This window comes from Pongo abelii, chromosome 12, assembly GCF_028885655.2.
Source record: "Pongo abelii isolate AG06213 chromosome 12, NHGRI_mPonAbe1-v2.0_pri, whole genome shotgun sequence".
In the NCBI taxonomy this organism is placed as follows: domain Eukaryota; kingdom Metazoa; phylum Chordata; class Mammalia; order Primates; family Hominidae; genus Pongo; species Pongo abelii.
This window is the reverse complement of record NC_071997.2, coordinates 88,870,171-88,891,068: the sequence shown is the minus strand read 5'-3', so window position 1 is coordinate 88,891,068 and position 20,898 is coordinate 88,870,171. Positions and strand designations below refer to the sequence as shown.

Below are 20,898 nucleotides of genomic sequence, written 5' to 3'. Positions count from 1 at the left end.
AAGGCTTTCCCCCTTGCTGCATTGCCGTTCTTTCCACTAATTCTGGAAGTTGCAGTGTCTGTTTCTTTAGTGGTTTGGCTTTCTGGCTGCTCAAAATTTAAGTCAAGTAAGCCTTCTGAAGGAAATTTATCACTTGTAAATCTTTCAGAAGGACCTCTATATGTGGCAGCTGTACGAAGTTTCTCATTCCAAGTTTCTCATTTTCTTGCCACTACCAATTATATCTCTCTTGATTGTATTTGCTTGACTTATTTGATTTCTTGTTCCATAGCATAGTCACATCTTCCATTTGACAATTAGAATTTCTGTTTCTGCCTGGTTGAAATTTATGTCCAGGACCACTTTAGTTGCAATTATTTTTACTGCATACACTGGATTTCTAGTTTCCGTTACTGTTGTTCATATGCCAACTGGAAAAGCCACCTGTTCCCTCAGAATGCCAACTGGAATTCCTTCCTGACCATTATGATTCCAATCTACTGTTCCACTATTTGAATGCCAACCAACTCCAGAATTACTATGGTTGTGAAACCAAGTCAAGGAGTCTCCTGCAACACCCTAATGCCCCTCAGAACATCCTTTTGGTTCACCACTATTCCTCAAAGAATGCAGAAAGCTGTTTCTCCATGTATTATTAAAGCGATCTTTTTTCCAATTACAATCCTCCTGTGGAGGTCCAGGGTGATGCCATGCTGGCTGACTGTAAGTCTGTCTGTGTTGGTGAGGAATTTGGTGTTCTCAGCTCCATTGGGGTCACCTGTCATCAGAATTTACTTCTTGGTTGCTACTGGAAGGTTCTTGTAGACTTTGTTCTTTCCTTTGTTTTATTAATTGAATGAGTTCCTTGTCAAAATAATCTTCTTCCTCTTCCTCTCATTTTCCATCATCTTCTCTTTCCTGGGCATCAACGTTATCTTTGTGCAGCTGGCCAGAAATGTGCTTTGCATATGCAGAAAGACCCACTTCTGTGGCCCCGCACCTTCGGCACTCATGACTAGTGCCTCTTTTTGGAGCTGTACATGATGTGACACAATATGCATTTTTGTTCTCCTGCTGTAGTGACCAGATCTGAATCACTCAACCAAACCCTCTTACTTCATCAGGCCACTGAGGGCCAGGCAAGGGAGCTCCCTGATGCCCCAGACACCCCATTCAGTTTTGGGTCTGAGAGCCTACTCTGGACCCTCTCCCCACCAGGCCCCATCACCCTCAATTTTTATTTTAGGTTCAGCAGATACATGAAAGATTTAATTTTATAGGGTAGAGTAAGTGCCTAATAGATTTCTAAATAAACCCAATGTAGCCTAATCTTTGATTTTCTTAATTATGCTTGAAAAGGAAATCTTACAACTTTATTAGGCAAGACTTTAAGCACATACAAGAGTAGAGAAAATAGTATAGTGAACCCCCATCACCCACTTCAACAATTAGTCAAGTCATGGCTCATCTGTACCTCCACTCACTTCCCCTGCCCCCTCACACTGGACTATTTAGAAGCAAATCCCAGACATGGTATAGTTTCATCCATTATTATATACTATACTAATCTAAAACCAAACACTCTTAAAAATCATAACCACAATACCATCATCACACCAAAAAATTACCAATAATTCTTCAGTATATCAAAGATCTAGTCAGTATTCAAATTTTTCCAAATAGCTAATAATTGCTTCTGTGTTTTGTTCTTTAATCAAAGTGGAATTCACATAACATAAAATTAACTTTTTTTTTGAGACAGTCTCACTCTGTCACCTGGGCTGGAGTGCAGTGGTGCGATCTCAGCTCACTGCCACCTCCACCTCCTGAGTTCAAGCGATTCTCCTGCCTCAGCCTCCCGAATAGCTGGGACTATAGGCACCCACCACCACGCCTGGCTAATTTTTTGTATTTTTAGAGAGATGGGGTTTCACCATGTTGGCCAGGCTGGTCTCGAACTCCTGACCTTGTGATTTGCCCACCTTGGCCTCCCAAAGTGCTGGGATTACAGGCGTGAGCCACCGTGCCCGGCCAAAATTAACATTTTAAAATGAACAGTTCAGTGTTGTGTACAATCATCACCTCTATGTAGTTCCAAAATGTCGAAAGCAAACTCATCTCAAAAGGAAACCATATTCGTTAAGCATTTAGTCCCATTTCCCCTCCCACTAGCCCCTGGCAACCACCAGTCTGCTTTCTGTTGCTATGGATTTACCTATTCTGGATATTTCATATAAATGGATTTATATACTATGTGATCTTTTGTGTCTGGCTTCTTTCATTTAGCAGAATGTTTTTGATATTTATCCATGTTGTAGCATGTATCGTGCTTTATTCCTCATTATGGCTGAATAATGTTCCATATATATGTATACACACACACAACATTTGTTTATCCATTTGTCCTTTTATGGACATTGTCTTTTTATGGACTTTCACTGCCCTCAATGTCTCCTGTGCCCTACCTATTCTACCTTTTCATCTTTTGACTATTGTGACTAGTGCTGTTAAGAACATACATATATTTGTTTGAGTACCCCTTTTTAATTCTTTTATTTATATATCCCCCTTTTTTTTTTTTTTTGAGATGGAGTTTTGCTCTTGTTGCCCAGGCTGGAGTGCAATGGCACGATCTCGGCTCACTGCAACTTCCGCCTCCCAGGTTCAAGCCATTCTCCTGCCTCAGCCTCCTGAGTAGCTGGGATTACAGGCACCCATGCCTAGCTCATTTTGTATTTTTAGTAGAGATGGGGTTTCTCTATGTTGGTCAGGCTGGTCTCGAACTCCCAATTTCAGGTGATCCGCCCACCTTGGCCTCCCAGAGTGCTGGGGTTACAGGTGTGAGCCACCTCGCCCGGCCCTCTTTTTTTTGTTTTTAATAGTTGGTTTGTTCAATTGGGATCTAAACCAGATTGACACATTTCATTTGATTCTTAAACTCTTTTAATTTATAGGGTCTTTTGCCCTTTTTTCTTTCAATTTATTTGTATGGGTTAATTTGTTCTCTAAAGCTTTCCACATTCTGGAGTTTGCCAATTGCATACCTATGATGTGATTTAACAAGCTCCTCTACCCCTATATTTCCTGTAAAATATAGTTAGATCTAAAAATTTGACTTTTTTTCTTCTCTCTTTTCAAGACTACTTCTTGGGTGATATTGTTGACCTCCACCAGGAGGTATATAATAATGTCTAGTTATCTCTCTCTCTCTCTCTTTTTTGGTGATATTAGCAGCCATTGTTTACCTTGTTTAAATCAATGATTTCATCAGTGAGGTTATTGCTTTTTTAAAAACAGACTTTAATTTTTAGAGCAGTTTTAGATTTACAGCAAAATTGACAGTGTATGAAGTACAGAGCTTTCATATATCCTCTCCCCTCCAACACACATTCAAGCTTTCTTCACCATCAGCATCCAACACCAGAGTGGTACATTTATTACAACTGATGAACCAACACTGACACATCATTGTTACCCAAATCCCATAGTTTACATTAGTGTTTACTCTTGCTGTTTTATGTTCTCTGGATTTTGACAAATGTGTAATGCCGTGTATCCTCTTCTATAGTATCATATAGGATACTTTCACTGCTCTTAATGTCTCCTGTGCTCTACCTATTCAATCCTTCCCTCCTCTTAAGTCCCTGGAAACCACTGATGTTTTCACTGATTTAATTGTTTTGTCTTTTCCAGAATGTCGTATAGTTAGAATCAGACAGTATATAGCCTTTTCAGATTGGCTTTATTTTCACTTAGTGATATGCATTAGGGTTTCTTCATGACTTTTCAGTTAGCATTCTTTTCAACAATAACTTAGCCAGAATGGCTAAAATTGAAAGAACAACAATGAAGCGTTGGCAAGGAGATGGAGCAACTGGAATTTCCATACACTTCCAGTAGGAATGCAACTTTGGACATTTATTCCCTCTGGAAAGCTGTTTGGCAACATCTACTAAAGTAAACATTTGCCAGCATATGACCCAGCAATTCTACTCCTAGGTGTATACCAAGAGAAATAGGAGCACATATCCACCAAAATATAGGTTTATGGACATGTGAAGCAACTTTATTCATTAACGGTCCTAAGCTGAAAACAAACAAATTATTCTACCAAAAAAGACACATGCACTTCTATGTTTATCAGAGTGCAATTCACAATAGCAAAGACATGGAATCAACCAAGATGCCCATCAATGGTGAGTTAGATAAAGAAAATGTGGTACATATACACCAGGGAATACTACACTGCCATAAAAAAGAATGAGATCAGGTCCTTTGTAGCAACATGGATGCAATTGGAGGTCATTATCCTATGAGAATTAATGCAGGAACTGAAAACTAAATACCACATGCTCTCACTTATAAGTGGGAGCTAAACATTAAATACACAAACGATATCATTTCCACAGTTTGAATCTATCTTGATCAGAATTCTTTTGACATCTAATAATGATCCCTGCCTAGAAAAATAAACAAGTTTTTCTTATTGTGAAATGCCCAATGAGTCTTACCAAGATATGAGAAGATGAATGTAGGATATAACATGAGAGAAAGCCAATCCAAGACAATTGTAGAAATTGCCAAGAAAATTATGGGCAGGGCACATTTCAAGGTTAATTCTAACCCAGCTCTTCTCCAGGATTCCTAGAGTATAGTTATTTCAATTAACATACATTGGTGTTCTAGACACATAGAATTAAAGTCCAGAGTTTGGAATAAGCGGTTAATTTTTCTTTTTTTGAGACGGGGTCTCACTATATGCCCAAGCTAAAGTGTAGTAGTGCGACCATGGCTCATTGTAGCCTTAACTTCCCGAGCTCAAGCAATCCTCCTGCCTCAGCCTCCCAAGTAGCTGGGACTACAGTTATGTGCCACCACACCCAGCTAATTTTAAATTGTTTGTAGAGATGGGGCCTCACTGTTGCCAGGGCTGGTCTCAAACTCCTGGGCTCAAGTAATCCTCCTGTCTCAGCCTCCCAAAGTGTTGAAATTACAGGCGTGAACTGCAAAATTGGCCTTTTAAAAAATTTTTTGTTGTTGATTTTTTTTCTCCTCTTCCTCCTTCTCCTCCCCCATTCGATCTCCTCTACCTCCTCTTCTTTTTTCTTTTTTGAAGGGGAAGGGTGAAGACAGGAGAGGAATATGAAACCCGTTTGACAGGTAAAGTCTGTACAGCCAAAGAGAAATCAAGGTGAATTCACGTTTCTCTGCCTTGGGAACAAACTTAAAATTTTAGCTGGATTTAAATCCAAACTCTCCCACTTAGTTGACTGAAAAAGCTTCTTAGTTTCTTTGAGTCTTAGTTGTGTCACTTATGGAAAAGAGCTAATATTTGCAGAGCCCACAGTCTCTGCATATTGTGTAGAGGTGTACAACACAGTGATTAAGAACACAGACTTGAGCCAAACTGTCTGGGTTCAAAGTCTGTCTCCATCTCTTACCACCTTTTCAACTTGGGCCTCAGCTTCCTATCTGTACAATGTAGTACTATCTAATACCTAGCTCATAGGATTTGGGGGAGATTGAATAGTTACTATGAGTAAAGTGCTTGGAATACTTCCTGCCACATAGAAGTGCTATTTAGCCATTTGAAGATTGACTGATTTAAGTAAAGTGCCTGGCATGCAGTCAGCCCTCAGTAAATGGTGGTGGTGGTAGAAGTACGATTAGTAATGTAAGGATCTATGCTGTGCCTGTATTTTAATATTCTTTGGCTGATAGTACCAAGTAGTGATATTCCCACTTACATCTCTACAAAGGCAATACTTAACAGTAAAATCATAAAAAGCCTACTTAAATTCTGTGAAAGACACTTTCAGAATGCTTACAGCATTCTCTGTCACTCCATACCAGATGTTTTAGTCTTTTTCTGCAGAGGTGTACTGAGCCGTATATGCCTGTTGCTGTTCAGCCACATGCCTTGCAGCACACATTTGTTGGCTTGTCTGCCTGTCTGACTTTCACCACTAAAAGCAGTACTCAGCTGAAACCAGCTCAACTCTATACTTTAGCTTTGTACATTTTTCTCTTTGTATATTAATGAATGGCATCACTTCTGTAACAATTAATGAAGTTGTCTGCAGAAAAAAAGTCACACATTTGCCAGATAAATCTTGGTGATCTTTATACTTAATGTTCTAGTACATCCTCCTCCCCTCTCCTCCCCTCCCCTCCCCTTCCCTTTCCTTCTTTTCTCCTTCTCTTCTTTTCCCCTTCCTTTCCCTTCCCTTCTTTTTCCTTCATTGTCTTGTGTTTTCTGACTTTGGCCTTCCTAGTAGCATCTTTCTTTACCTCTGTACCCTGGCTGTCTCTGTATGTCTCTACATGTAATCTATCTGTTCTTCCCTATCTTTCCCTTCCCTTCCTTTCTCTCCTTTAACTGCCCATATTATGGGAAAAAGAGAAAGAAATTGAGGATGGTTTTGTTTTGCCTTAATTTAAAATTCTTAATTCATAATACGTGGCAAATTTCTTTGTTTTTGAAAATTAAACTAAATTAAGTATTTTTTATTTGTGATTTTCAACTATCTATACCCCCCACCCCCCGCCGACCCCTGCCCCGCCCCGATTCCTTGGGTCTTACGAGATCCAGTGAGGATTCTTTAAAAAAGGATCCTTGTTCCCGATTCAAGGGAAGCAAACCACAGAGGTTTGTTGCCATCGGGGCCAACCACTGGTCTTGGTAAGTTTGACAGGAAGGACTTCTCTCCTTTGAAGTTGTTCTTTGAGGATGTCGGGTATAAAGTTATTTAATTCTATGTGCTATATCTTTAAGCAAAAATACACCAGGATTGGTTATTTTAGACATACTGCTACTCCCATTACCAAAAAAAAAAAAAAAAAAAAGAAAAAAAAATAGAGAGAGAATTACAAATCTCTCAGAGTTTCCATGAGTTAGCAAAACCTGTAGGCATTTCTTTTTGTCACAACACTTTAAATTTATTTAGTGCATATTTTGTTATACTTCAGAAGGACTTTTTTTCTTTATATTACCTCATAATCTAAAAATCGACAGGAAATACAGAGAGCAGATGAATTCTCATGCACTGATGATGTCACCTTTTTTGGCCTTTGCAGGACTAAGTGTTAATAACTTAAGAGTAACGGAATCCTTTGCTATCTTTAACAATTTCCGTGGGACTGTGGCCTATCTGATGTTTATGTTGCTTAAATCAGCTTGCCATTTCTCATTGAACCATGTCCTAAGACTCAAACAACTGTATTTATCTTAACCAAAAAGGAATATTTCGCCACTAAAAGCAGTACTCAGCTAAAACCAGGTCAACTCTATAGTTTAGCTTTGTACATTTTTCTCTTTGTTTATCAATGAATGGCATTACTTCTGTAACAATTAACTAAATTGTCTGCAGAAAAAAAAGTCACAGATAAATATTTTATTGCCAGATAAATCTTGGTGATCTTTATACTCAATGTTCTAGTACATCTTTTTTTTGTTTGTTTGTCTTTTGAGACAGGGTCTTACTCTGTCATCCAGGCTGGAGTGCAGTGGTGCGATCTCAGCTCACTGCAACTTCTGTTTCCTGTGCTCAAGCAATCCTCCCACCTCAGCCTCTGGAGTAGCTAGGGCTGCAGGCATGTGTCACCACACCCAGTTAATTTTTTTTAACCTTTTTTTTTTTTTTTTTGTAGAGATGATGTCTCTCCATATTGCCCAGATTCATCTCGAACTTGTCAGCTCAAGCAATCCTCCAGCCTCAGCCTCCCAAAGTGATGGGATTACTGGCATGAGCCACCATGCCTGGCCCTAGTGCATCTTTATTGTTGTTGTTCACAAGTTTTGAAAGCAATATGATCAAATCAACCCAGTTCTACTTATGAGTACTCCTGTGAGATAGAAAAGCAGCAAAGAGCATATTTGGAAAATACTGACATATGGGATTCATTCCCAAGTATCTGATTAGGTGAATACCTTAATATATTACATTTATTTATGCTAACCAAAGAGGGGTAGATTATTCCCCTATAAAAGTATGTGTGCTTTTATTTTATCCTTTTGGGCTTGATCCCTTGCCTGTGTTTGATTCAGGCATGGTAGCAGCTACATTTAAAGTTGCCTCTGATCATTCTAACACATGAGCTAATCTTCCCTTTCTGTAAAGTTAGTTCTGCTTCCTCCTCCTCCTCTTCTTCTTCTTCTTCCTCTTCCTCTTCTTCCTCTTCTTCCTCCTCGTCCTCCTCCTCCTCTTCCTCTACTTCTTCTTCTTCCTCCTTCTTCCTCCTTCCTACTCCTCCTCCTCCTTCTCCTTCTTCTTCCTCTTCCTCTTCTTCCTCCTCCTCTTTCTCTTCTTCTTCCTCCTTCTTCCTCCTTCCTCCTTCTTCCTCCTTCCTCCTTCTTCCTCCTTCCTCCTCCTCCTCCTCCTCCTTTTTCTTCTTCTTCTTCTTCTCCTTCTTCTCCTTCTTCTCCTTCTCCTCCTTCTCCTTCTCCTTCTTCTTCTTCTTCTTTTTTTTTTTTTTTTGAGACTGAGTCTTGCTCTGTGGCCCAGGCTGGAGTGCAGTGGCATGATCTTGGCTCACTGCAACCTCTGCCTCCTGGGTTCAAGCATTTCTCCTGCCTCCACCTCCCGAGTAGCTGGGAATACAGGCACATGCCACCACGCCTGGCTAATTTTTGTATTTATAGTAGAGACGGTGTTTCATCATGTTGGTCAGGCTGGTCTCAAACTCCTGACCTCAGGTGATCCGCCTACCTTGGCCCCCTAAAGTGTTGGAATTACAGGCGTGAGCCACTGTGCCTGGCCTGAAGTCATTTTTGACTCTTAATAAATCAATACTGCTCAGTCATTCTAATATCCATGACCTTGTAATGGATATTACATTGCAATCCTTTGCTATATGAGGCCCACCCTTCATTATATGAAAAGCAAATTATTTAGTGATCTTGCTTTTCAACTTCTGCAAGAAGAATCCTACTTTATAATCATGGAGTACTATGCCAAAATAATTGTGTTGTAAATGTGATTAGAATGATTAATTAATTTGCAGTAAACATATAAAAATTATAATCAACTTGCTGATTTCCCTGATAACATGTCAGTAAATTTTGACACATTCTTGAGTTCAAGTTTTCTGAGAAGCTTTAAAAAGATATTTTATAAACATATGGCCTTCCCTTTCTTATGAGATCCCATCCAAGTAGTGTAGCATGACGTGCAAAGATCCGTGTGTTCCTCTCCTTATTTACAGCCTTATATCTGGCCATGTCCCCCCTTCTCATATATATATATATTTAAAAATAATTTTAACTGTTATTTTACACTCAGAGGGTACATATGCAGGTTCGCTACATGGTTATATTGCATGATGCTGAGGTTTGGGATATGGATGATTCTATCTCCCAGGCAGTGAACATAGTACCCAATAGTTTTTCAGCCCGTGTCCGCATCTCTTGCTCCCTGTCTCATAGTCCTCAGTGTCTGTTGTTCCCATCTTTATGCCCTTGTGTATTTAATGTTTAGCTCCCACTTATAAGTGAGAGCATGTGGTATTTAGTTTTCAGTTCCTGCATTAATTCTCTTAGGATAATGACCTCCAATTGCATCCATGTTGCTACAAAGGACCTGATCTCATTCTTTTTTATGGCAGTGTAGTATTCCCTGGTGTATATATACCACATTTTCTTTTTCTAACTCACCATTGATAGGCACCTTGGTTGATTCCATGTCTTTGCTATTGTGAATTGCACTCTGATAAACATAGAAGTGCATGTGTCTTTTTTGGTAGAATGATTTATTTTCCTTTGACTATATACCCAGTAACTAGATTGCTGGGTCAAATGGTACTTCTGTTTCTTTGAGAAACCTCTGACTGCTTTTTATAGTGGCTGAACTAATTTACATTCCCACCAACAGTGTATAAGTGTTCCCATTTCTCCACAGCATTGCCAGCATCTGTTATTTTTTAATTTTTTAATAATAGTCATTCTGATTGGTGTGAAATGGTATCTCATTATTGTTTGATTTGCATTTCTCTGATGATTAGCAATGATGAGCATTTTTTCTTATGTTTCTTGGCTGCTTGTATATCTTCTTTTGTTTTATTTATTTATTTTTTTTTCAAGACAGGGTCTTTCTCTGTTGCCCAGGCTGGAGTGCAGCAGCATGATCATGGCTCTCTGCAGCCTTGACCTCCCAGGCTCAAGTGATTCTCCCACTTCGGCCTTTTGAGTAGCTGGGACCAGAGGCATGTGCCACTACACTCAGCTAATATTTTACAAATTTTTTTGTAGAGATGCGTTCTCACTCTTTTGCCCAGGCTGGTCTCAAACTCCTGGGCTCAAGCTGTCCTCCCTCCTCGTCCTCCCAAAGTGTTGGGACTACAGGCATGAGCCACCACACCCAGCCTGTGTCTTCTTTTGAGAAGTGTCTGTTCATGTCCTTTGCCCATAGCTTCTGCACAGCAAGAGAAACTATCAACAGAGTAAACATATAGCCTACAGAATGGGAGAAAATATTCACCAACTATGCATCCAACAACGGTCTAATATCCAGAATCTATAAGGAAGTTGTTATTGTATGAATCTAAACAATCTAAACAAATCTAAACAAATCAACAAGTAAATTTTAAGTAACTGGAAAGTAGTCTGGGATTTAAAATACTCTAAACAATTTCTTTTGTCATTCTATTTGGAAACAATCAGGAATCTTTGTCATGCCACAGCAATTTATATATAGAAATAGAAACTTTCAACCCCCTATTAAAAATACAGTCACATCTTGATTATGTATAGTGGACAGGAATGAGGTTAGAAATGGGAAGAAGGAAATAGTGATATGAATAATTACAATGGGAGTAATATTTGCAGATCCTGCTTTCTCCTATGGAAAATAGCCCTGGAAGCTGTATTGGGATCCCCAACAGTACTCTTGGTTCAGTGATTTGCTAGAATAACTCATGGGACCCAGAAAAGCTGTTCTGCTCATGGTCACTGTTTATTACAGTGAAAAGATACAGATTAAAATCAACAAAGGAAAAGAGCACATAGAGTGGTGTCCAGGAGAAATCAGGTATGAGCTTCCAGTTGTCTTTCTGCTGTGGAGTTGCACAGGGATGCACTTAATCCTCCCATCAATGTGTGACAACATGTATGAAATATTGCCAACAAATAAGCTTACTCAAGCCTTGGTGTCAAGGATTTTTATTAGAGGTCAGTCATGTAGGCCTGAAATATCCACCTGACTGATCTTAGTCAGTCTCCAGCCCACCCAGAGATCAGACTGATATATTTTGGCCCAGGGCCCCAGGCAAACACAAAAACAGGCACTCACCATAAGTCACACCATTAGCATAAACTATGTGCTGTGGCCCAAGATCTCAGCTATATTAATACAAAGGCAGACTTAACAGTCAAGATATTCCAGGGCATCAGAGATTGTCTCCCAAGAGCCAGTGAAGGACCAGTCCTTTCTTTGGAATGTGGAGGATCTATACACCCCAAGTCTACTGAGTTAACCCTTTGCTGAACAGGAATTTAGGGACCTTGGGATCAAGAAGGTTTGGGGGAAGTGGGTGAGGAGTGTGCTGAGGTGGGTGGATACAATCAGAGGCTCTCCTAGAAGTAAAGAAGCAAAGTAGCCTAAAAACACGAAGCATTCCACACTGGAGGCTATCTGTGTATACACATTTGTGAGGGTTTATTTAACAACCAATTTGAATTCACAGGAGTTTGTTATTGGCCAGTCTCTGAGTAGTTAAAATTCTTAAACGGTTCTGGTTAAATGAATGGAAAAACAAGTGAGCTATTTTCCATATGGTTGTGGTGAGATGTTTTAAAAGGCATCTTGGCTTTTCTGTGGACCTCTTAGCTTTTCTGTAGACCTCTTATTCATATTAATTACCAAGAAAGGCTGAATCCTGTCTACAGAACTTGGTCTTAATAGGACCAGTTGGTAAGTAGGTTGCTTCTAACTACTTTGTGGTCTCTTTCTCTAAGAGATTTTGCCCCTTTTGCCAATATTTTTCTTGCCTAGGAAGATTGTTTGTCTAAAAGTAATGGTGGAATTAAAGAGCTTCAGACAGCAAGGATGCATCCAAGGAGCTCTGTAGCATTCATTCATATAGTAACAACTTCCAAATTGAATGTGTTATTCAGGGTAAAAGAGTAGTTCCAAACCATAGTTTTTCAGGTCTAGAGACCTTTCCTAAGCAATAATAGGACTATTTTATGTGGCAACTCAATGTCCGTAGGGTGGCTTTCTTTAACTTAATAAAGGGACACTAGATGTAGGTCTGGTAGTGTTTATTTTTATTCTTACTCAGTTACTTTTGTTTTTCTTGAGGGTTACTTCTATTACTCTGTGCCCAGAGGAGAACTATCATTTTGGACTTGGGCTCTGCTCCTCTCTCCCTGCTTCCTCAGCTACAGAATGCCGTATGTGGAACTGGCTATAGCTATACCATCTTAAGATTACTGTCCAGCTGTCTGTCCTGCTTGGGCAGTTTTGCATGACATCATTTCTGATGCAGACCTTTGTCCTTGATACAGATCTTTGTCCTTCAGCTCATGCAGAAAGCCCACTATATTTCTTAGAATCTAAGGTAACTTAAATTGTCATTTGGATAGTGGAATACATTTTTCTTCTTCTTCTACTTTTTTTTTTTTTTGATCTGCTTTTATTTTCCTAGTTTCCAGCCATGTGGTTGGTATTTAAATAGAATAGTTTTGGCATCTGAGTTGATTTATGTTTATGCAGTGAACCCACAGATGAAACCTGGCATTCATGGTTAAAAAAAATAAATCCAAACTAACCTTTATACCTTTTCAGGAGAGAACCCTCATTAGTCAAATATTTTTTAGCTTTAAGTAAGGATTCATTGTGACTTTTCAGAAGTGTTTTTAATAATTTCAGGTTTTCATCTTAACTGTCATCTTTGATTTCTCAAATGCTTTCACATTATTTTTTTCTCTTTGCCCCTATAATCTGAAACATTGCTAAAATTATATTCTTACCTATTTGGAGTATATAGAATGAAAGTCTTAATATTGTATACAGTACCCAATACTTTATTTTCCTTCTTACTACAATTAACATCTCAAACATCTGTTATTTGGATCTCCTTGTGAAGTTTCTGCTGAGGCATCCAATCAACTAGACCATCTACAATCAAGGATCAAGTTTGTGAGTCAAAGTGAGAACTAAAGGAGAGAAAAGTGACAACTAAAAGGTGGCGATAGGAAAATCTAAACTTTACTATGAGTTGAATAGACTTATATAATCCATGTAGGTTGGTAAACACAATACACAGATATGCCTTTCCGAGATTTTATATGCCTGGATGTGTTTCACAGAATATCCAAGCAGGACCCATCTGTCTTAGATATTAAACTTGCAGCACCACTCAACCTCCAGCCACACACTCAGTCTTCTTTTACCCTGTTCTGTTCTTTTCTCATTACCCTTATTTATGCAGGATTTTTTGCTTCTTAGCTCAGCTAGATCTGGGTTCTTGTCTCACGACCAGGAAGAAGTAGTCGCACCAACACTCAAAGAATGAGCAAGGCAGGAAGTTTTATTGCACGATGAAACAGCTTTTAGTGGAGAGGGGACGCGGGGGGTGATCCCCCCACCCGACGCAGGAGAATTCCCAATATGGCTGAGCCCGGGGCTTTTTATGGGCTCAGAATAGGGAGTGCGTGCTGATTGGCTTGTGAGTATGCAAAAAAGGTTAAAGTAAAGATATCACTCAAAAGTGGGCATGATAGTGTAGAAAACCAATTAGGAAAGGGTAGGTATATGTAAAATAGGTGAAGGATGGGGATCAATCGAAAGAAAGTGTGCCAAACAGGAAGGCAGGTTCTCAATCTGGTTCAAAGATTTACTGGGGACTGTTTCCAGCTTGAAGGTTGGATTTCACCGGGGACCTGCCCCATCTGCCTAGGCATTTGTCTGCCTCCTGCCTCTATCATTATCACCTGAGTAATGTAAAGTACTGTTCTTTTTTTAAAAAAACATATTTGTTATATTTGTGATCTCTCTTACCCACTAGAATTAATTTCTTGAACTCCTGGACTCAAGCTATCTGCCTGCCTCGGCCTCCCAAAGTGCTGGGATTACAGGTGTGAGCCACTGTGCCAGGCCTAGAATGTAACTTCTATGCAGGCAGAGATTGGGGGGTCTAGTTTATTTGCTGATGCTTTCTCAGGGCCTGGAATAAGCCAGGCACTTGGCAGGTTTTCAGTGAATATTTGTTAAATGAAGGAATCAAGAAGCCCTCATTGAGTGCACTCATTGAGTGCACTCTCCTACCTATATCTAGACTCTAATACATTTTTATTTTTTATGATTCCATCATTTGGGGCTTTAAGGTTGTTTCCCCACCCCCCCTTTCCATTGTGTATATGTTTCTTTTTCACCTAAGTTCAAGTTTTTTCCCATAATACATTATTATACCAGGCCATCCAGTCTGGGTCTCATCTCACCACTCACCTGTCTTAATGTATACTCTTTGTTTAAAATATGAAAAAATGAGGGCTGGAAACTTTCTGTTTCTATACTCATATAAACACTTTGCATATTGTCATCACTCTAGGAAACATGTACATTACTTTATATGATAGCAATATTCTGAGAATTTCTTATGTTTGTATGTACCTCCAAGGTAACACCACTTGGTGAAATAGGCTTCAGACTTTATAATCATTAAATACATTAAACCTTGCTGTTTAATATTTTCCTTTTTGAAGTCTTTTAGGAATCTACATAATATTAAGGTAAAATTCTAGGTTTAATACTGTGATAACCTGAGTACACACACAATTTTAATATTTTATCCTTTGAATTTAGGTACAAGTTATGGAAGATAAATTAAAAGCAGCTAATATTCAAACCAGTGAATCAGAGACAAGATTATATAATAAGTGTCAAGATCTGGAGTCACTAATACAGGAAAAAGATGACATCATTCAAAACTTGGAATTGCAACTTGAAGAGCAGGTTAGGAAGAATTTGATAAAGAGTTCTAAGTGTGTGCACTCATTTGTGCATAATCACAAAGATTAAAAAGAGAGAGTCTAAATTTCTATATTTGGGGAGAAATATTGCTTATTCGGTCAACCCATAGGATTGCATCACATTTATTGGTGAAAGGTGCAAGTAAAATGGCATTCCTTTAAGTTCAGAGTGATTCCAAGGCAAGATCTAACACTTTTTGGATGTGAGAATGCTCGTTAATATTCAAACATTTGAGTTTATTTATTTATTTGAGACAGAGTCTCCCTCTGTCACCCAGGCTGGAGTGCAGCGGCTCGATCTCAGCTCACCGCAACCTCTGCAACTCCACCCCCAACCAACAGGTTCAAGTGATTCTTGTGCCTCAGCCTCCCGAGTAGCTGGGACTACGGGCATACACCACGACACCCAGCTAATTTTTGTATTTTTTTTAAGAAGAGACAGGGTTTTGCCATGTTGGCCAGGCTGGTCTTGAACTCCTGACCTCAGGTGATCCGCCCATCTCAGCCTCCCAACCTGCTGGGATTACAGGCACAAGCCACTGTGCCCAGCCAGACGTTAGAGTTTAAATGTAGTGTTTAAGTTGGAACATTTGGTTATCAGTAGGTATGTCCGTAAATTGTTTGCAACCAATCTTTGCTTCAGATTGTTAGAATGTTGGAAATGTTTATAGAACATTACATTTTAAATATTTATATTTGATGCCAATCCTTCTGCTTAGAAATGTGTACACCATTTTTGAACCACTTTATTGGAATCAAGTAACCTAGTTTAAAAAATGTATTAGTCACACCTGTAATCCCAGCACTTTGGGAGGCTGAGGCAGGCGGATCACGAGGTCAGGAGATCAAGACCATCCTGGCTAACATGGTGAAACCCCGTCTCTACTAAAAGTACAAAAAATTATCCAGGAGTGGTGGCGGGCGCCTGTAGTCCCAGCTACTTGGGAGGCTGAGGCAGGAGAATGGCGTGAACCCGGGAGGCAGAGCTTGCAGTGAGCCGAGATTGCGCCACTGTATTCCAGCCTGGGTGACAGAGCGAGACTCCGTCTCAAAAAAAAAAAAGGAAAAAATTGCATTGGGGTTATGTACTTAATGGTCACTTAACATCATTTAGATATGACCACTATGAAATCATTTTGTTAAATGTGTTGTTTATTTTCAGCATTTTTTTCCCATTTCTTGATAAAGACCAGTGTTTCTTTAGGTCAGTGGTTTTCAGCTTTCTACCACCCCTAGACCCTGCCTATTGTGATTTATTTGGTAAACACATTCTCAGTAGTTTTGTGACCATAACCAGATTTTAAGGCTGGTAAATGAGAGCTAGAATTTCACTAGGTTTATTTTTCTTGGATCTTTGAAAGCTAGTATTTGAGGGGGAAAAAAAAGCCATGCCCCTAAGGAGAGTCTTATTCTCTTCTCCCCAACGTGGTTGACCCCTAAATCCTAGACCATTTCCAGAAATGGCTTATTTTGTTGATAAATTCAGTGGATTGACTTCAGTGTATGATCGTTCAGAGAAAGAGAATAGCGGTTGTTAAAACTAGTAATACATGCATGTGGCTTTGTGGTTTCTTATTGTATCTACTGAGTAATTTTTTCTTTTAAAAATCTATTTGGTAATTTGAAAGTAGATATAGTAACTTGGAAACAAGTTTTAAGTGGATTTGCCTTGTATATTTATGGTATAACATTTCCAGACCATTGAGTTTATGTTTGAACTAAACAAATTGCTATTGTTATTTCAGAAACAAATAAGAATACAAGAAGCTAAAATAATAGAAGAGAAAGCAGCTAAGATCAAAGAATGGGTAACAGTTAAGTTAAATGAGGTATGTATTGCTATATGTTTTCCTTTTCTTTACCTTTTACTTCTTTTGAATTGATACATCATCAGAATATGTGATTACTCTGAGTAAAACAAAAAATTTTGATCGGTTGGTGATACTGCTGTCTTTTGATAAACAAGATATAGGTAGCTTTCATTTTAATATCCAGTGTATTTTAAAAATTAAACATATTAATAGACTCATGATGATCAGTGTGAATAACTTTATTCTAATAAGTTAATTTTAGCTCTAATTAATTTCAAATAATAATAGGACATACGTCTATATCTCATAAAATTAATGTAGTTGGTAGCTGAGAAGCACACATTTTCATTTCTATGGCAGTTTAAAGCTGAAATCGTTTCCTTTAAAATAATTTTACAGTGGAAAAGGCATAAGGGGTGAAAACATTTAAAACTCTTAGTTCTGAAAAATATAAATATTGATACCGTAATTATCTAGGTTGATAGACTATTCTGACAAATTAATCTGAGATTTGTTTATCATTTCCTTTGTATTTTGCTTACACATGTAGAGAAACTAAATATTAACATTTTCTAATATTATAATTTATTAGTACATTTTTATAATGTTATCTCTATATGAAAAGAATACCATTATGTTCTTTTAGCTGGAATTGGAGAATCAGAATCTTCGTTTGATCAACCAAAACCAAACTGAAGAGATAAGAACAATGCAGTCAAAACTACAAGGTACAAATACTTTACTAAGATAGCTTAGTTGGATTTATTTGACTATATAGGCTTTTACTTTTTTTGATGTTTTAAAGATGCAGTTATGGATGTCATCCAAGAAGCTGTTGTCATAAAATGAAAGAGAATTTCTAAACAGACCAGAACTCCTGCATTCAAGTGAATGTTGGGTCTGAAAATGGAAGGCAAAAAAGAGATGGAATTGATGATGTCTACCAAAGTTGTCATTACGTAGATCAGAAAAACATGACCAAATACTAACTTTGCCTCTCTCTATTCTAAGAGGCCTTCCATTGGTACACTTTTTAGAACCAAACTAAGTTCCAGAGAGTCCAGCTTGCTAAAAGTACGGCACAGAGACATTAGCCTGGGAGGTCAGACATCATGGATGATGGGTACCAATCTCTAATGGTGAGGACATTTTACTCCTTCTAAGTGATGTAGTGCTGTATCTCCCTGTTTTCTTGAAAGAACACGTGGGACTTTACCACACAAGATAGTGAGTTAGAGGTAGTTGTATCAGAGAGACATGCACTCCAAAAGTCCAAGAAGACTTGAATTTTGGCCTTAGAGAATAGACCTTTTATTGGAGATTAGGGGAGTCACAGATATACATTTGTAGCTGCATTGAACACTTTGGAGGAGGTTTCTTGGCATCACACATGCTGAACACATTATTGAACTTGGCATTAATTGAGGGCAGCTCTGAGGCACTTCTGTGTGTTCTTAGATGCCTGAGCTGGTGGTTACTTGCATGCAAATGTCATAACTCAGTTTGTTCATGGATCACCAGTGTTCTAATCCTTTCCCCATATGGATCTTCTAGATGAGGGTTTGAATCCAGTCAGTTAGGAGAATCAATTGATAATCCGCTGATAAACTCAAGAATATCAGTGGTGAGATTGGTCTATTTAAAAAAACATATATCTCCAAAATTATTTATAACTTGTGGCTGGGCCACTGGGCCAGGCGCAGTGGCTTACTCCTGTAATCCCAGCATTTTGGGAGGCCAAGATGAGAGGACTGCTTGAGGCCAGGAGTTTGAGACCAGCCTTGGCAATATAGTGAGACCCCATCGCTACAAAAAAAATTTTTTTTAATTAGCTGGCTATGGTGGCACACACCTATACTCTCAGCTACTTAGGGGCTGGTTCAGGAGGTGAGGTGGGAGGATCACTTGAGCCCGGGAGTTTGAGGCTGCAGTGAGCCATGATCATGCCACTGTACTCCAGCCTGGGCAACAAAGAGACACCCTGTCTCAAAAAAAAAAAAAAAAAAAAAAAGTCCAAGAGATGAATTAAATTCATGATTAGATGCTGACCTAATCACTTCACTACCTGTATAAATTCTTTACTCATCTCCTCTTTTTTTTTTCTCTCTAAAGAAGTGATTAAAGCTCTTTATATTGTGGTTACCATAGACCAAACCTCCCCATCTACTTTTTTCTCATGACTGAAAACTAAGATAAGCAAAAGTCATTACAGTTATCATGGGATGGTTGCCCCAAGGATGATCCAAGTTTCTTTGGTTATTTCGGCAACCAGGACCTCAGTTTCTTTTTCTTCACAGTGGCATACTGTGCAAATTTTACCAATGCTGAACTGGTATTTGTCAATACTTGACTTTGCAGGAAGCTAGAGCTCTCTAGTTATTTATAATCTGTTTGTGTTTTGTTGTTGCTTAGAACTAACTACTCTTAAAGGGATTAGATATTTTTCTTTCTCCAGTTAAAAATATTTTGAACATTCAAAATATGTAAAACAGAATTTAAACATTGGGATGTGATGCTTGTCATTGAAGGTTCCATGTTATTATACATCAATAAAGATGAACTTTAGGCTTTTTTTCTGGCATAAAGAGTAATTTGTTCAAGTTTTTATATGCCTTGGTTCTATGTTTAACAAACTTCTATAAAAAATTCAAATCTTAATTTTGATTAACGACGTTGTAGAAGTTCAAGGAAAGAAGTCATCCACTGTCTCTACACTAAAGCTTTCGGAAGGCCAGCGCCTGAGCAGTTTGACCTTTGGGTGCTTTTTATCTCGAGCAAGGAGTCCTCCTCAAGTAGTAAAATCTGAGGAAATGAGCAAGATATCGTCAAAAGAACCTGAGTTCACTGAAGGAAAAGACGTAGAAGGTATTTATGGACTAAAGGAATTGACTTCGGCATTTTTAAAAAGGAAAAATCATTTGCTAAGATTAATCCAAATATAGCTTAATTTTCCTTATTTTTTTCTGACAATTTGATGTTTTATGAGAATATTTCTAAAGAGCAATACAACATTTAACTTGTGTATCTAATTATTTTGTGTTTTCTGAGGGTCTTTGCCAGTGATGCATAGGAGAAACTTATTTTTCCTTCATAATATTTTTTTTCCTGCTGTAGGTGGAAGGTGGGTATTTAAAAATTAAAAAGTTTACTGTCCCACCTGCAAGGTGCTATACTTGTTTTAGCTGAGTTTCAGATCAGAACTGTGAATTTCCTATTCATTATTTATTTAAAATATAAAACATTACTTAATATTACACATAAAACATTATTTAAAATATAAAACATTAGCTAATATTACACATGAAATTAAACATTGGCATAGCAAACTTCTAAAGAAAAAAACCCTAGAGGATAAATTAATAACTCTTTGATTTTCCTTTAATCCTTCAGAGAGGAAAATGTTTTCCTAGATATTTAAACCCTGGTCCTGTATACAGATTTCTACTCTTCTTCTTTTAGTCTTGAAGTGGTTCTATCAAAAAAAAGAAAAAAATCTCTCTAAATTTTGCTTTGTTGTAGCTGTTGGCTTTGCCACCTCTAGCACAATCACTTTTGTTGACCTTCCCCAAATATTTTAGAGAGGCCTGAGTTTTCATCTTCTCTACTTTCAGCTCCAACTTCCTTCCCCCAGAGGAGAAAAAGTATAACAGTAAAAGTTGTCTCTATGCTTGGTTATGAAATTCTGAAAATGATACATTTTCCATTCCGAAGGCTCCTTTGCTCCTTGCTTTCATGCCATTACTCGCTTTGCTCTTCTCTTCTCTCTCTCTTTTTTTTTTTTTTTTTTTTTTTGAGACAGGATCTCACTCTGTCTCCCAGGCCGGAGTGCAGTGGCACAATCACAGCTCACTGCGGCCTTGACCTCCCAGACTCAAGCGATCCTCCCACCTCAGCATCCCTAGTAGCCGGGACTATAGACACATGCCACCATGCCTAGTTAATTTTTGTATTTTTTATAGAGACGGGGTTTCACCATGTTGCCCAGGCTGGCCTTGAACTCCTGGCCTCAAGCAATCCGCCAGCCTTGGCCTCCCAAAAGTGCTGGATTTACAGGTGTGAGCCACTGCACCCGGCCTACTTGCATCTTTTTTTCGCCTTTTGAGAAGCCATTTTCATTTCCTTCCCTTTTTCTAATAGTGG

The 20,898-nt window shown here is 38.5% G+C and overlaps 1 protein-coding gene across 5 annotated transcripts in view; it reads left to right on the top strand.

Annotated features, from left to right (window-relative positions):
* Positions 1–20,898, top strand: part of PLEKHH2 (pleckstrin homology, MyTH4 and FERM domain containing H2) — a 130,145-nt gene that overhangs the window by 38,222 nt on the left and 71,025 nt on the right. For 3 of the 5 annotated variants that reach the window (XR_010136310.1, XM_063713714.1, XM_054547602.2), the window contains exons 4-7: positions 14,781–14,930; positions 16,693–16,776; positions 17,405–17,486; positions 19,438–19,623. Coding sequence is in view for 4 of the 5 variants with exons in the window: in XM_063713714.1 (XP_063569784.1) it covers positions 14,781–14,930; positions 16,693–16,776; positions 17,405–17,486; positions 19,438–19,623 (502 nt within the window). In the remaining variant the exon portion in view is untranslated. Of the gene's footprint in view, positions 1–7,629; positions 7,902–14,780; positions 14,931–16,692; positions 16,777–17,404; positions 17,487–19,437; positions 19,624–20,898 lie in introns of all 5 variants that reach the window. The other 2 variants (XM_054547605.1, XM_054547604.2) reach the window with 2 other exon arrangements.